The sequence below is a fragment of the Xiphophorus couchianus genome, chromosome 3 (assembly GCF_001444195.1).
Source record: "Xiphophorus couchianus chromosome 3, X_couchianus-1.0, whole genome shotgun sequence".
Classification (NCBI taxonomy): domain Eukaryota; kingdom Metazoa; phylum Chordata; class Actinopteri; order Cyprinodontiformes; family Poeciliidae; genus Xiphophorus; species Xiphophorus couchianus.
In genome coordinates, this window is record NC_040230.1 from 5,535,513 (window position 1) to 5,551,281 (window position 15,769).

At 36.4% G+C, this 15,769-nt stretch overlaps 1 protein-coding gene across 3 annotated transcripts in view; it reads left to right on the forward strand.

Annotated features, from left to right (window-relative positions):
• agmo (alkylglycerol monooxygenase) overlaps positions 1-15,769 on the forward strand; it is a 76,528-nt gene that overhangs the window by 33,295 nt on the left and 27,464 nt on the right. For 2 of the 3 annotated variants that reach the window (XM_028013221.1, XM_028013223.1), the window contains 8 exons: positions 3,470-3,573; positions 5,583-5,678; positions 8,237-8,303; positions 8,391-8,456; positions 9,625-9,704; positions 10,046-10,180; positions 12,547-12,663; positions 15,170-15,274. In XM_028013221.1, the coding sequence (XP_027869022.1) occupies positions 3,470-3,573; positions 5,583-5,678; positions 8,237-8,303; positions 8,391-8,456; positions 9,625-9,704; positions 10,046-10,180; positions 12,547-12,663; positions 15,170-15,274 (770 nt within the window). The remainder of the gene's footprint in view (positions 1-3,469; positions 3,574-5,582; positions 5,679-8,236; positions 8,304-8,390; positions 8,457-9,624; positions 9,705-10,045; positions 10,181-12,546; positions 12,664-15,169; positions 15,275-15,769) is intronic. The other variant, XM_028013222.1, reaches the window with a different exon arrangement.

Genomic DNA, 15,769 nt, shown 5'->3' on the forward strand with positions numbered 1-15,769 from the left:
GCATGTCTTCACCTTCTCTCTCCACCCTGTTTCCAGAAGATCTACTGTTTTTTAAAGGTCAAGAAAGCCACTAAATAAAATAAAATAAAATAAAAACAAATGAAGTAAAAATAGAACATGAAGTTGGTTTTTTGAACATGTGAAAAAGATATTTACAGCACGAAACATAATGTCAAAACTTTGGTTTTTACATATTTAAAAGAGTGGGTAAAAGTATAAACTTATCAATATCCCCATCCCTTTTCTACAACTGAGTTTTAGGGCCACACTAAGAAAATTGTTTTTTAAAAATTATGAGAATAAAATCATACTATGAGAAGTCATAATATTGCAACTTTATTCTTGTAATTTTACAACGTTATTGTCATTATTATATTTTTTATTTTTCTTAGCATGGCTCTAATATACTGTTGCATTATCCACCTAATCTTAGATTTATTACAATATTTACATATAACAACTAAGCCTGTATTTAATCGCTTATCAATATAGTATCTGTTTAACTTTTATTACAGTGGATCAACATTTATCACACTAAAACAAAGCTAGCATCAATAACAGAATAATACTATCAATAATCATATGTTTACATTAAAATAATGTAAAATAATTAACAGTTGTTTGTTTGGACATTGTCTAAGTTTGATATTCAAATTGTTCCACAGTTTAACTTCACTTATTGATGCACAAAAGTTTTTATAGTAGTTCTGAATTTGTATATTTTAAACTGTGATTTCCTCTCTTATAATTTTACTACAGTCTTAAACTTTTTTTGAATGTTTTCCGATAATTATTTTTTATTTGTAGACAGTTGTCTGTAGTTCTATGTCAATGAATTTTAATAATTCAGATTTTACAAATAGTGTGTGATTGTTTTTTTCTAAACATCCAACCTCATGGATTATTCTTATTGCTTATAGCAGTGGTTCTCAAACTTTTTTCAGTGATGTACCCCCTTAAAAATATATTTTTACTCAAGTACCCCCTGACACGGGCAAAGCATTTTTGGAATAAAAAAGAGGTACAGTGCTGTAAATACCCTGTAAATACTGAATATAAAATTCAGTGCATGAACACACATTTATATTTTATTGAACTTTTTACAAAATAATTTTTCCCAAGACTTATTATGAGGAGCCTACTGATTTTTTAAAGATATTTTGAAAAGCTTCACGTACCCCCTGCAGTACCTCCACGTACCCCCATTTGAGAACCACTGGCTTATAGTATTGTTATTGCCTGTAGTGTAATTTTCTAGTAATAGCCTCAGATCTGAAATAAAAGTAAAAACATAAAAAATGTAAATATTTATACAGAAACAGTTCCACGATAGAAATACTGCTTGTGCTAAATATTTCTACTCTGTTGTTCTGGTGTTTGAAAGTCAAAGACAAGCTAATTTATCAGTAGCTAATTAGCTGCTTTAGCTAGTTAAATCTGAGTTAACAGAGTAAAATGGCTAATTAGCTTGTTAATCAGGGTATCTCGCTATAAAATTAAGACCATATTCAATGAAATTCAGCACAAAGAGCCACATTTATGTAACTAAAGCTCAAACTTGTACAGTATTTGAAGGCTACATTTCTCTCTCAGACGGCAGCAGAAGCAGAAGTGGGATGGAAGGTGCCAAAAAGCACAGGCCAGACGGGGTGGTCCGGAAACAGCTTGGGGATCCAGTGAAACTTAACAAGCATGTTCCCGTTGGATGTTAAAATGAAGTGTAACACAGATATTAATGTAGCAAGTATCACAACATAGCAGAGGAATGCAAACTGGAGCACTGGGACATCAAGCTGGAGGCGAACCAACTGCAGCCAAACACCCGTGTAGTCATAATAGCTCAAACTCCACCAGTCCAGTTTCAAGCGTTACGTTTTCAGCACAGCTGGCCAGGAGTGTTTTTAAAATGGCTCCTTCTGTGGGTGGAGGTGTACAGTTACTCGTCTAGTGAGGGAGTAGGGCTTTGTGTTGGGATAAATCCCTGGTAGGGGTTTGGAGTCCATGCTTGAATCTCATATCGTTACTCTGCTGTTTACCGCTCTTTAGCACTTATGTGTGTGAATGCACTTTTTTGTATTAAGGAGGCCAGTCAAGGGCACAAAAAGTGCCCCACTAAAATTGCAGCTTCTGCATTCTTGGATTACAATAAAAAGTGGGCCAAAGCTTGAATAACAAAACAATTTACTTACCCAAACTACGCTAAGCTAAACAGGCTAAATATGTGACTAGAAAATTTAGCCTGTGCCATCAGCCACTGTAGCAAACTAATCTACTGTGTAGTTTTTGCATACTACGCACATGACATAATTAGCCTGTGTAGCTTAGCTGGTTAGCGTCTCGTCTTTTGTATGTTTTTAAGGCTGCTCTGGTGTAAAGGGAAACACTGTTTATGACATAGTGACATAAATCATGTGGTGTGAAGTCAGGTAAAGTCGGTAATTTGATCAACATGTCAGGAAGGAGGAGGTATGCGTCAGTTTCTAAGCTAGCTGTTTCAAACTTTTCTACACACCGTCGTCTATGAGCCCCACCCAGGTGTGTTTACAGACAAATGAGCTCGACTTGAACAAGTAGAAGCCATGAATAAACTGGCAAAAACAACTTGGGAAAACAATTTTAGTCGCTCTGTTCAATACTCCTGACGTCCATCATGGTGCCTGGAATGATTAAATGACGTTGTTGCAAAGACTCTATTTGTAGCACTGCTATGCTAACTCTATTCAACTTAAGATTACAAACTGCAAACAGCTGTTTAATTGCTTCCCTTTTCTCCTTTATGACGAGTTTTTTGTGCAGTAGTCTGATGCTGCTTTTTCATCTTTCCATGATCAAACATCATAGATGAGATGTTAATTAGCTGCTTGGCTCTGATCTAATGTGTTTAACAACAACAAAATGGATTAATGGTGGTTGTTAAACAACAAAAGAGGTATTTCATTCCTCTACTGACAAGGAACAAAACACTAAATATATGAGCAAACTGATTTGGTGGGAGTCAGTAGACTGACCAATCAGATACCAGGGGTAGCCGATGGCCCATTGTGAATTAATCAATCAATCAAATTTTATTTGTATAGCACATTTCAGCATCAAGTCATTTCAAAGTGCTTTACATCATTACAAACACAAAAACACAAAGTCATGCAACATAGAATCGACAAAACATTACATTAAGTCAAGTTCCATCATTAAATTCGTAATTGATTACGTTTCAAATACAATTCTAATCAGGTGGGATTTTAGTCGAGATTTAAAGGAACTCAGTGTTTCAGCTGTTTTACAGTTTTCTGGAAGTTTGTTTCAGATTTGGGGTGCATAGATGCTGAAAGCTGCTTCTCCTTGTTTGGTTCTGGGGATGCAGAGCAGAACCAGAACATGAAGACCTGAGGGGTCTGGAAGGTTGATACAGCAGCAGATCTTTAGTGAATAAACTAATAAACTCATTAATGTTCTGTTTGTAATGTTTTAGAGGTGGCCATCCTCTGGGCTGCTCACCAGGTTCACCACAGTTCAGAGTACTACAACCTGACCACGGCGCTCAGACAGTCGCTCACCCAGCAGTTCACCTCTTGGGTAAGTTTCTACTTGTTCTTTTCTAGTACAACTCAACAAATCCAATAATTAACTGGAAATTATTAACAGTTTAATAAGCATCGTCCTTGTAGTCAGAATTTTCTTCTTCCAAATGTTCATTGTTGTTCATTACTGAAATCACACATCTAGTTTATTTATCTGCTGCTGTAAATAATCACTAAAGCTCTAAATCTGCAAACAATGAAACCTTCAAATGCTCCAACTTGAGTGATGCTTAGAAAGCTGTAGCGACAAATCTGTTCACACTGAAATGTTTTGGTACTGAATGAATATGGTGGTGTTTGAAACCTGATCACTACCAGAACATTTAATGTCTGGGACTCAGCGTTCCGCCCAGTGGCTTTAAAACGCGACACCAAAACAAATCAGAGCAGGAGAACGCCCAGCTACTACTGAAGTCTGATATTTGTGAACATTAGGGTTTCCTATTTGGCTGCGGTGACGATGGAGGAAAAAAGGTGGACCAAACCAAAGCCTTGTCAGTGTTTATCAACAGTGACGAGCGTAATTAAGTTCGCGCTCTACTTTACACATTACTGACCTGAGATGATGTCATGCAGTCTTTAGACCAGCAGATATAAGACCACACACCGGAGTGTAAATCTGTCCACTACATACACTGACTTATATTAAAAAAACTAAAGTACTTAAACAAGTTTCAATATCTTGTTTTGAGAGTCTTATTTAAAAATTCTTGAACAACAGCGACCATTTTTATTTGTCTTTATTGTTGTATGACCTTTCTATAGATCAGGAGTCTGCGGCTCTTTGGACCTTCCTCAATGGCTCTACCTTTTGGTGCTTTCACACCGAACGCGTTTCGCGTGTCAAAAACGCGTCCGGCGCTTCGAGTTTGAGGCGTGTGCATTTTGAAGTTACTCTAGACGCGTGTTGGGACGAGCCGCTGTTTTCCATTGTCGATCTCTTTGTAATATGGCGGAAGAAATTGAGAAAGTGGTACCAAAATATTATGCAGTGAAAGCTTCTGCAGTCATAACGGAGGCCCGGATGTCTTTACTGAACATTTTGTGTTCGGTTTCTATCGAACAAACACCGGTGACAGCTGATGACGGTTTGAGCCTCTTGCCTTCTTTTCCTCTTCTGGTTACTTTGAACAATAGCGGATTAAATATTGAGAGTAGCTCGGTTTTATTCTCTGAAATCAATAGGATATTGCTTTGAATTCACCAGACAATTTAGAGGTTTCGTGAGTTTCTCAAGCTAGCTGGGCGCTGGCGAGGGTTTTTATCAGCGCCGTTTTTGTCTCACCTGAGTCCAGTTTGATGACTTGCTAACCCACATCAGCGCCTGCAGAATTGGTTGACGCTCTTTGTCCAGCAGCAAAAGTTCAGATTTTCTAACTCCCGTGTCGGACGCGCTTGGCACGAGTCAAATGCTCAAAACGCGCCGCGACGAGTGTCCACATAGACTCTGGATTCTCAAATCACATCACACCATTTGGCTAAAGAATAAATGGAACCAACTAACGTTTTAAATATAGATATAATAACAAATTCGGGTTTTTAACAAATGTATTTTTCCTGCACTATTTCCATTGAATTTCTACAAAGTATGACACTAAACGTAATAAGATGCTTTTAGATCTGGTTTTTTTTGTCATTAAGATGGAAGCTGAGATTCTTTGTTAAATTTTACATCATTTTACATGAAAATGAGGTTAAAAAAATGGCAGAAAAACACTATCCATCCTATTTTTACAGAATTCTGTTTATATTCATTTTAAATCCTAAAAATAGACATAATAGGGTGGTTATTTAAAAACTACAACAAATTTTAAAAAGAAAAGACTCTGAACCAAATGAATCTCAATAAGTAAGGGAGCTTGTTGAGTGACCCTGTCCTACAGTAAGTATTTTCTAAAATTACACTTTCTCAGTTGCAGATGATATAAAATAGAGTTTTTTGCTCATGATTGTGTATTAAATTGTTTGACACAGTGTCTTGCTTGCCTGTTTTGTCCACTTCAGATCTTCTACCTTCCTATGGCTCTCGCTGTTCCTCCCTCCGTCTTTGCTGTTCATATACAGTTAAACCTTCTCTACCAGTTCTGGATCCACACTGAGGTAATTATGAAATGCTTTAAATATAATAAATAAACAAACCTGTGGATTTTCAAAAAAATTGAGCTGCAGCTAAACACCTTGGATTATCCCAAAATGAGCTCAAATCTGCAGAATATTGATATTTATGTATTTAGTTAGGCCTTAAATTAAAAAACACATTTTTATTAGACGATTTTAAACATGGCAGTCAGGAATATTCTGCGGTGGGCAAAAAAGCATTACATTTACTTTCTGTTCAGCGCTTGCGTCGTGTGAGCGTACCCGTCCATTTCCTGTCGCTAGGCAGAGTTAATGTTTAACTGAAAACTCTTTAAAGTTATCTCTCTTCTTATGCCAGTTGCAATTTGTCGGTTAAGTCAGGCTTTCTCGTCTCGGCGGTGCAGTGTGGAACCTGTGTTCAATAAAAAATAATGAGATTTTATGAAAGATTCCAAACAGAAGCACAACCACTCTGTCTGCCTTTAAAGTGACTGGGAATATCACGTTTACAATCCCCAGGACCATTACAGGCAGTGGGAGGATTTGGAACGCCCTCCCTCCATCTTTTAGTGCACTATTAGAGAAAAAAGTTGTAATAATCACAATTTTCTCAGAGGATGTAATTTATACCTCCTTTATAGACTTTCTTTCTTTTTTTTTGATGTCATGTGAATTTACTGGCACGCTATTGGCCGCAGCTTTAGAGCTGAAGTGAAGCGGCGCTCTTTCATTCGAGATAAAACTCTCACGCTCAGCAGCCATTACGTGGAAATAATGAAACATTCGGTCCAGACCGCACATGCATCTGCACCGATAGATCAGATCAGGTTCAGACCAATGCAGAAATATAAACTGGGCTAAATTTGACTGATTGAAGTTGATATTGTGGAACAAAAAACAATTAAAGCTGTGAAGTTTCAGATCTTCTTTCACAGTGAAACACATTTGCTTACATTGTTTAGTTTGCTTTATTCGTAGCGACAGTGTTGCCAGAATCAATATGTACGTGACTGAAGAACGTAACAAACGTGCATATTATTAGAGCCACTCAAACGTATTACAATATACAATTCTTATTATACACATGTGCCTACTAATACACTTAACACTTAATTATATTTTTCTTTCACTATAATACTGAAAGAAATACCGTTTTTGTTGTTTTTTCAACAAAATAAAAAAAGTTTAATTAAAAATTAAACTAGAAAACAAACCCGACTATTCTTCACTCACATGCGTCTGGTCTTGGACATTAACGAAGATTACTTTGTTACTTTGGTAAACCTTTAATTGAAGGGCTGTGATAAGACTGACATAACACTTGTCATAAACATGAAGGAGTTTTCCTAAATGTTTACTGTTGTCATTAAGTGTCATTCAGTAAATAATGACATTTTTAATGCTAAAAGTGTCTATAAGTTGCATTAAAAGTCCATTAAAAGTGTCAACTTTGCATTAAAAATGTCATTATTTACTGAATGACATTTAATGATTCCTTCATGTTTATGAGAGGCGTCATGTCAGTTTTGTGCACACTCCTTAAAATAACATCTTACCAATTGTTTGTTTGGCAATATTTACCCAAGATCGTTATGTTCATTCAGAAATGACAGTAAAATTTGATTTGTTGTTCATTTGCTTCTCATTACCGGGTTAAAAGGTAAGTTCCCACAGTTTTAGCAACATTTTTGTTTCCTTGTTGAATCAACTCTTCTAAATAAAAAGATTATTTGATTCTCTCTTGTCATTTTGATGAGCCAAAACAATAAAAACATATCTGGTGAGATCATGTTGTAAATGTTTGAAGTGTGAAAATACTTAATTTATGTCATTTTATGCAAATAAGTGTTCAGAATTGTAACTTGGAAAAAGAAACATTGTTTAAAGAAGAAACTTTCATACTTAATGCTTTGTTTTGTATATTTTTTACTAAGCTAAACCAGCTCTTCGTGTGAGAAGACAGAAGTCGTCCAAGTGCATTAATTACACCCCACCGCATAATAAACGCAGCAGCAATTCTATTTGCAGAAATTAATCTACGAACTGGAAACCATGACAAGCATGCCCAGAGACTGGGAATTACTGGGTGTAATGGCAGAGCTAAATTCAGTTTAATTTAATTTAAGTTCTTTACAGTTTTTCTGCAGCACAACTTCAAAACAAACATGACAAACGGCTTTAAAATCATATTGGAGACAATCAGATTCGGTTCAAATTGACTCAAATCAATCCAGTTCATTCTATAGCCGAGTTAGCTTGGAGGAAATATGCAGGTGGTTGATAGTCTTTACAGGTTTTACAGAAACCTTCTGGTTTCTTAGTGCGTCTCTAGTTTCTATGTTGGAAAACAAAAACTGTGTGCAAAGTTAACGGCGGCCATATTAATAACATCCATTCATTGTGTTGTACTGGAAGAACATCGGCTGAAAACCTGAGAAAGAATTCAAAATGTTTTATAGCAAATTACCATCTGGAAATTTTCAAGTGGAAACAAAAAGATTTACACTTTCATGGTACAATACCTGTTAAAAGTTTTATTTAAAAGATCATCAATGTGAAAAATATGTGACATTTTCCAGGTGATCAGAGACCTCGGACCTCTAGAGTGGATCTTCAACACGCCCAAACATCACAGAGTTCATCATGGTGAGTCAGTCAGATGTTCATAAAATGCACCAATCATGTCTGAAAGTTTTGTAATTATGTTCACATCACAAAATGTGACTTCAACAGGAAGAAACCTTTACTGCATTGACAAGAACTATGGAGGAATTCTCATTATCTGGGACAGATTGTTTGGTAAGAAAAATCATAGTTGTCTTCATTTCACTCCGTCTTACCTCCTAATTTGATATCCTGAATTTATATAACTTACTTGTTTGATTTTTCTTTTGTTTTGTTTTGTTATTTTTACTTTTTATTACCTTAAAATAAAACTATAGATGTAATTTTAAAGCTTCCTGGTTGTATACAGCCTTGACGTGTGTACTGGCTTGTCACATGATCCCCAATGGGAAATATAAGTTTATTGATCATCCATTAAAAGTTTAATGATGAATGGAAACTAAACATAGAACAAAGAATTGGGAAAAGATTTCTGGTGTTTTATACTTTAAGCCAAAGAGCCATTTTGCTCTCAGACCAGATAAAAAAAAAACTTTAGAGCCATAAATATTGCACAACTTTTTGCAGAAACAGCTAAAAAACATATTTAATGTGTACTTTATTGATGTTTTTATGATGTGAAGCCCTCTGAACTGCCATGTTGCTGAAATGTGCGGCATAAATAAACGTGATTGATCAAATATAGATAAAACTCTACTTTAGAAAATATGTTCCAGTTTTGAAAGAACAGCAAGTTCATCTCTAGTTCTAGGATTTAAAGTCAAGATGAACATAAAATTGAGCAAAAAGAGGATGAATAATTTTTTTTTGTAAAATAAAAAAGCACAGATTCCAACCCATTGACAAAAATTTTTATTAAAAGCATAATACTAGTACTTTTAGTATAGAAATCTAATAAAAATATTGCAGAAAAATTTAAAAACTTATAAAAACCTGCATTTGTTATTATATGTACAGTAAAATATTAGCAGGTTCTTTAATTTTTTTTAGCTAAAGTTACTAAGAATCATTGTGGAACTGACAAAAAAAACACTTCAATTAATCAGTCAAGTTTATCTGCATTTCAGCAATAAGGTGCTTTACATCATGAAAACACAGCCAACAACTGAAACATTACATTTTGCTAAGTGGCATCAATACACATCAAAATGTTGGTCAGTGTCACATTTATTATGGTTCAAAAGCTAAACAGCTTTTAGTCTAGATTTAAACAAACTCAGTGTTTCAGACGTTTTCTCCAGATTTGTAGTGCATGGAAGACGAATGCCACAGGTTGCAGACTCCTGACCTAGCCAGAGACTTTTCTGAGAGAATCTTATTTTGATCTGCATTTATTCCTCAGGTACGTTTGCTGCAGAGTCAGATAAAGTCATATACGGCCTGGTGTTTCCCATCAAGACGTTTGAGATCCTCTACGTTCAGGTTGGTCCTCCCATCTGATAATGACCTTCTATAGGTGAAGCCTGAGCTCATGTTCCCTTTGCTGGCTCTGGGGCCTTTTCCTAACCATAATATTATTATTCTATTCCAAACAAACTGCTCAGTTGAGGTGAAAAAGGCCAATAAAATAAAATACCAGGTGGATGTTATAATTAGTGTCACTGCCCGCGCCGTTGGCAGAGCACAGCGTGAGCTATGTCCTGCCTAATGACGGCAGAAGCGCTGCAGCTCCAGATTAATTATAGCGGCTCTTTGTTTGGTCGCATTTCAGGTAAATGTTTTGTTGTAAGCTGATGTCTGACGTGTGTTTCTTTTTCTTTCAGTTGCACTACTATGTATATTTATGGAAAAGATCCAGAACTTACAAAACCGTCAGTGACAAGATGTCAACTTTCATCAAAGGGCCGAGCTGGAAACCCGGTAAACGTCGTCTCGGTGACCACGTCGACAATCCCAAGGTTTGCAACATTCTTGACAAACAACGAGAAGAAAGAAGGGGAAAAAAATGTGAAAAGCCCTCAGGCTTCATTACCAATCATTTTGACACACACAAAACACAGGCCCGAATGACTCAGAGCATTCTTTCTTGAAGGATTCATATATTTTACAAGTTTTACAAGAAACTGCCACATGAAATAAAAGCTGCACAGCCTCTGTACAGGCGTCACAATAACTTCAGTTTCAGCGTCTTTAAACAGAGTTTGCAGGACTAAAACCGCATGCAGTAAACTGTGGATGCATGTGTGTGTTGGAGCAGAAAAAAATAAAGGTTCCAGTTGAACGCTTCAGTGGTTTGCTTTGAAATAACGCCTTTGGTGTCACACATTTAGTCCCACAAGCGAACAAGGGGAAAAAAAAGCCTCTCAGACTTTGCATCCAACAGATCACTTTAAAGGCATTAAAAAGATTCTGCTTGAAATTTCAGTGAAATATCTTGGATTTATGAAGGCAGCTTTCACTGACGGAGGTAAAATGAAGAGTTGACTGGATGTTTTGGTGCTGAGAATAAGCAGAGCAGAAGGCTGGAATACCTACACAGTCAGGGTGGGGTGTGGGGGGAACCCACATGTGACGGGTTGGTTCTTCAAGATTATGGGAAAAACACAGGATTACAGGACAAGACGATTCTTTTATCTGTTTTTTCCTTACCATTTTACTCCGGAAAGGTTGCAGTTTTATCATAAACCTCACTGTTTCGGACACAACGGGAAAACAAAATGTCCAAATTGGTTAGAGAAGTCCTCGCTGTTTGGCAGAAGAAGCTGCAGCCAATAAATCCCACATTTCTTTTTAATGGAACATAAGAACATAACTGAGCTGAAACTTTAAGGCCATATGTAAAATGTTCAGCTCTTTTTGACCCACTTTTACTTAAAAAATCTTTCAGGGATGTCCTAAATGTGTTGCCCTTTTACATTTTTCCTTAAAAATAAAATCATTTAGCTGTGATAACCAGACGTGTGCAGATTCTGTATTTTCTCTACATCTTTTTTTTTTTCTCGTTTGTGTTGTAATGCACAACTGGCATAAGAGCCAGGGCTCCTTGGTTATTATGTGCAGCTGTTCTCTCACATGAAAGTCCAGTATTAGGAGATTGAGTACTATTGACATCTTAAGCTACTTCTGGTGCTTTAGAGCACCATTTAAACACTACAGGTTACATAAAACATTTTTACTGTTACCTCAACCTCAGCTACGTTTCTTATTTGAGGATAGAAAGGAGTCTGCAAGTTCTCAAAGGGTTTGGGTCAGGTATGGAATCGGTCTGTCATTATTGCTTCATGTTTGAGGCCTTTTCATGACTGGCTATGCAGCTTATTCTGCATAAAACTCATGAATGTTTCAGACTTTGAAAGATCCAGATGTTTTCCTGAACCACTGATTGAAGAATGAGGTATTTTCTGCTTGCTGGTCAGAGCCTGTAAACGGCTTCCCTTTGGTCGCACCACTCCACTGCTAATTGCTTATCAGATTTTTACAGCATTGCTTTGCTGTTCACTTATAACAGTGATCAGCTCAGACAGCCTTTTGAGTTTTTCCTCGTTTTGTGTCGCTCCATGTAGCTCCTCAGTATTTTGTCATCAGGCATGCTGCACAAAAAATCTCTGGAATATTTTGTTCCATAGTGTTGATTTAATTGTTTACATCTTCCTTAAAGGGGATATGTTATGCAAAATTCACATTTTGAGCATTTTTGTTTTTTCATTTGGTTCTCTACTACTTCTAAAAACATCCCAAGTGCTTAAAAAACCCACCCAGACATTTTCTGACAATAAGTTAATGTTTTTTGGTGACCCTACAACCCCAGTGAATCCTACTACGTCACCTAGCAACGCAAGCTAAGCTCCAAAATGCTTAGTCAGCTGGTTGTATGGCTGCTGGAAGAGAAAAGTGTTTTGTTGTTGACTTATTGTCCAGAAACCACTTCCTGCATTCTTGCTGGTTGTACAGGAGGCTCTACTAATGCTTTTCAAACATGTACAGTTGTATAGTTGCGTATCTGTTTGCAGCCATGTTCAGGTGCGAGTGTAAACGTTGAGTTGGGGGCGTGGCCAGCAGCAGCTTATTAGGATTTAAAGTGACAAGAGGCAATAAAATGGATAATTCTGAAAGGAGATTAAAGTAGGCAGAACTGACCAGACTAAAATTTTACTGTCTAAGAATAATTTTGTGCCAAAAAAGTTGTTCCATGTGAAACAATTTATTTATAATATTCCCACACAGTCTGTAAAAGCACTGAAAGGTGCAGATTTTGATTTAAATTAAATCTTGACAAGACAAATGTTTAGAATGCCTTAATTAAATCATTTTTTTTGTGGATCAGGTAACTGGAAATGAAATACCTCATGGTCCCAAATGGTCGCTGACATTTCAAGTCTATGTGGGCTTACATTTCCTGCTGGTGCTTTGGACTTACCACAAGTTGTTTGAAAGCAAAATGGTACGTATCTCTCTTTCACATATCACTTAAAAACTTCTGTTACACTGAAAACTATACCAAGTATTTTAGGTCTGGTTTCTAGAACAAGTATTTTAGCTCACTTGAAATACAATAATTTTTAAACTATATTAAGGAAGTATTTACTTAAAACAAGCTCATCTTGCTAAAAAATTACTTATTATTTATTTTTTTCCAAGTATATTAAGATATTCACACTATAAATTAGACCAAACAACACAAAATACTTGGTAAGATTTTGTGTTTTTGCAGTCTAGAAATGTTAGCGATGCTATACCAGTGCTGGATGTTGATATTGCTCAAATCAAGCATGAGATGGCCAGTGAAGGTGGCTCCAGCCGCTCAGCTGTGTTTGTTTGCCAACATCATTTGGGCCAATTAAGCGGTTTGTTGTGGCTTCTTCGTGGCGGAGTCGAGTCCTGTACTTATCTGGCAGTAAAAAATCAACTCAGCCTAACATCATGACAGGATGACGGATCGGCATTGCCTTTTAAAACAACCTTTGTCTATTATTTTCCGACACGCCAAGAGACCCCCTTCTTCCAGCCAGAGGAAAAAGAGGAAGCAGGTCTCCCCAGGAGTTATCTTTGGAAGCATTTTTTTGCTTTTTTCCCTACGGGCATAGTTTTGGTCAGCCCAAAAGTGCTGTCACACCCATCCTCTTTGAAACGGCAAAATAAAATGTCCTGTCTTCCTCTTTTCTGATCGCTACACTTCTTCTTAAACTCGCGGTCCGCTTTCAAAACACACACCCCCACACGTCTTCCCTTCTGAGTTGAGGTTTCCCCTCCCTGTTGGCGAATGAGACGCCAGCTGGTGGTCCGGCAGTGAACACAAACGCCTTAATTGTCGAGTCAACCATTTCCCAACCCAAATAGCCTTCAGGATGCAGCAATCAGGACTTGGAGGGGAAAATAACAAAGTGAGCTCCTTGGCCAAACAATAAATCATGTCACGGTTATGTATTTATACCCACATGTTCTCAAGCCGGTTATTTAGTCTGACAATTGATGATACGCTGCTGGACAGTAAACGGGCTCTGCGTTAATTCAAAGTCATAAAAAAATAAAAGCAATGGAGCTTTTGTCATTATTAGATCAACATTTACCAGGCTAAAAGATAATTGAAGGCAGCAGCACTAGTTTTTATCAGGAAATTGGTCTCTTCTGGTAAAAATAGAAAGTATAATAAACTTGTTATAATTAAATTAATGCAGGGTTGATGCACTTGCTGCGTCTTGATCAGAAATCTTTTATCTGTGTTGTGTTTTTTGCGTTTCCAGTGTGCAGCTTCCTTAAGAAAAACAACAACAAAAAATCTATTTCAGCACAAACCACTTTAAGAGTCTAATGATACGCTTGAGCTAAAATCCAGCTGAGACGGCGATCTCTTAAAAGATCATACAATATGGAAAAAGTGTTAACATTATTAATCATCTGAAGAATCTTTTTACATGTTTTCGCTGGTAATTTGTTTGTTTATCTTTGGTGATGCAGAATTGTTAAAAGTTGATTAATTCCACATTCAAAGTCGTGACTTTAGCGGATCAAGTCCAAACCATTATTATATAAACAACATGAAGCATGTTGGTGAGATTAAAATAGACTTTAAGTTTAAATTCACCACGGGTATGAATAATTTTGGACCTGTCTCTCTGGCCTATTTTAATTTTAATTTTATTTATTTATTTCAAACAGACAAAAAGTAAAAACAAGAAAAGATTAAACTAAAACAAACTATCATGCCCATTGACATACAATTTTACATTATTTGTTCGAAAAGTAGCAGGTAGAAGATATAAGATCTTATGATTTCCCGCCCCTCCAGATTTATTAGCCAAAACAACAGGTGCATTTCTATTTACTAAACAAATAAAAGACGATACTGCTTTCCATCTGAGCACTGTTGCCTAGCGACAAGAAGGTCCAATCCTGATGCATTTAAATCATTTTAAACTTTGAGTTCTTATCAAACAAACTTTTACATCCTTTGCCCTTTCTTTCTGTTGTGCAGTTTTTGAAAAGTTTCATTTTCAGGATCAAGTTTATTTCATTTTATGAATTAGGATTATGTGTTTCGTAAATAAAAGCGTTTAAGCGTAATAATTAGCTTTGGTTGTGTTCAGGGACTGAACAGTTAATGAACTGTGTTCTTGTTTCTTTCTGTCTGTCCCATTTTAAACAGTCAGGACAGAATGAATGACAGGTTTAATTCTCTGCAATAATTTACAACTTAAAGACAACAAAATCTGAGCTGACACTGTTGATACTTAAACTGTCAGCTGAGAGCACGTTTTTAGCGTAACTTACTAAAATAACATTTCAGAACAAAGTACTGGAGTGTTTTTTTTTTTGTTTGTTTCATCTAACAGACCAACAGACCAACCTTTCCAACATTCATAATAATGACAGAAATAATAGCCTGAGTAACGAGTTAATCTGCTTGTTGTCAGGAGACGCAGTAATAACACTCATTTCTGTGCTTGCAGCTCAGTTCTGCCACCAGATGTGGAGCTAACATTTTGGGTCGCCACAGCTGGAACAGCAGCACAACGCTGGACCACAAAGAGTTTGAAAATGAACCACTTATTCCTGTACAGTTTAAATATTACTAAAGTCTGACATTATTCTGCTCTGATATAAGGGCTTTTGTTCACTTTGGGAAACAGATTTTTTAAATTTGATATTTAGGCATAATGGCTCTCACTGTGGTTCGCTGGAGTCCCAAAGCTTCAGAAATGACTTTGTAACCTTTTCCAGAGTAATAGATCCGAATTACTTTCTTCCTCATGTGTTTCTGAATTTCTTTGATGTCTACACTGTAAAACATTTGAGCCACATTTAGTTGTGTCTACTGTCTTCTGCTCTTTAAATTAAATAAATTTAGCCAGTTTTAGATTTTGAACCTAAATGTGTATGTTTGTGAAAGATAAACTTACAGTAGTAAGTTGTGTTAACTTTTTATTAATTCTGTCAAACCTCCAAGAGTTGAATAAACTAGAGTTTTTAGGTTAGCACTTAAAGAACTGAAAGAAGAAAAAGACAGGAGTGGGAACTATTTCCCAGAATGCTTAGCGGCATGTTTTTGT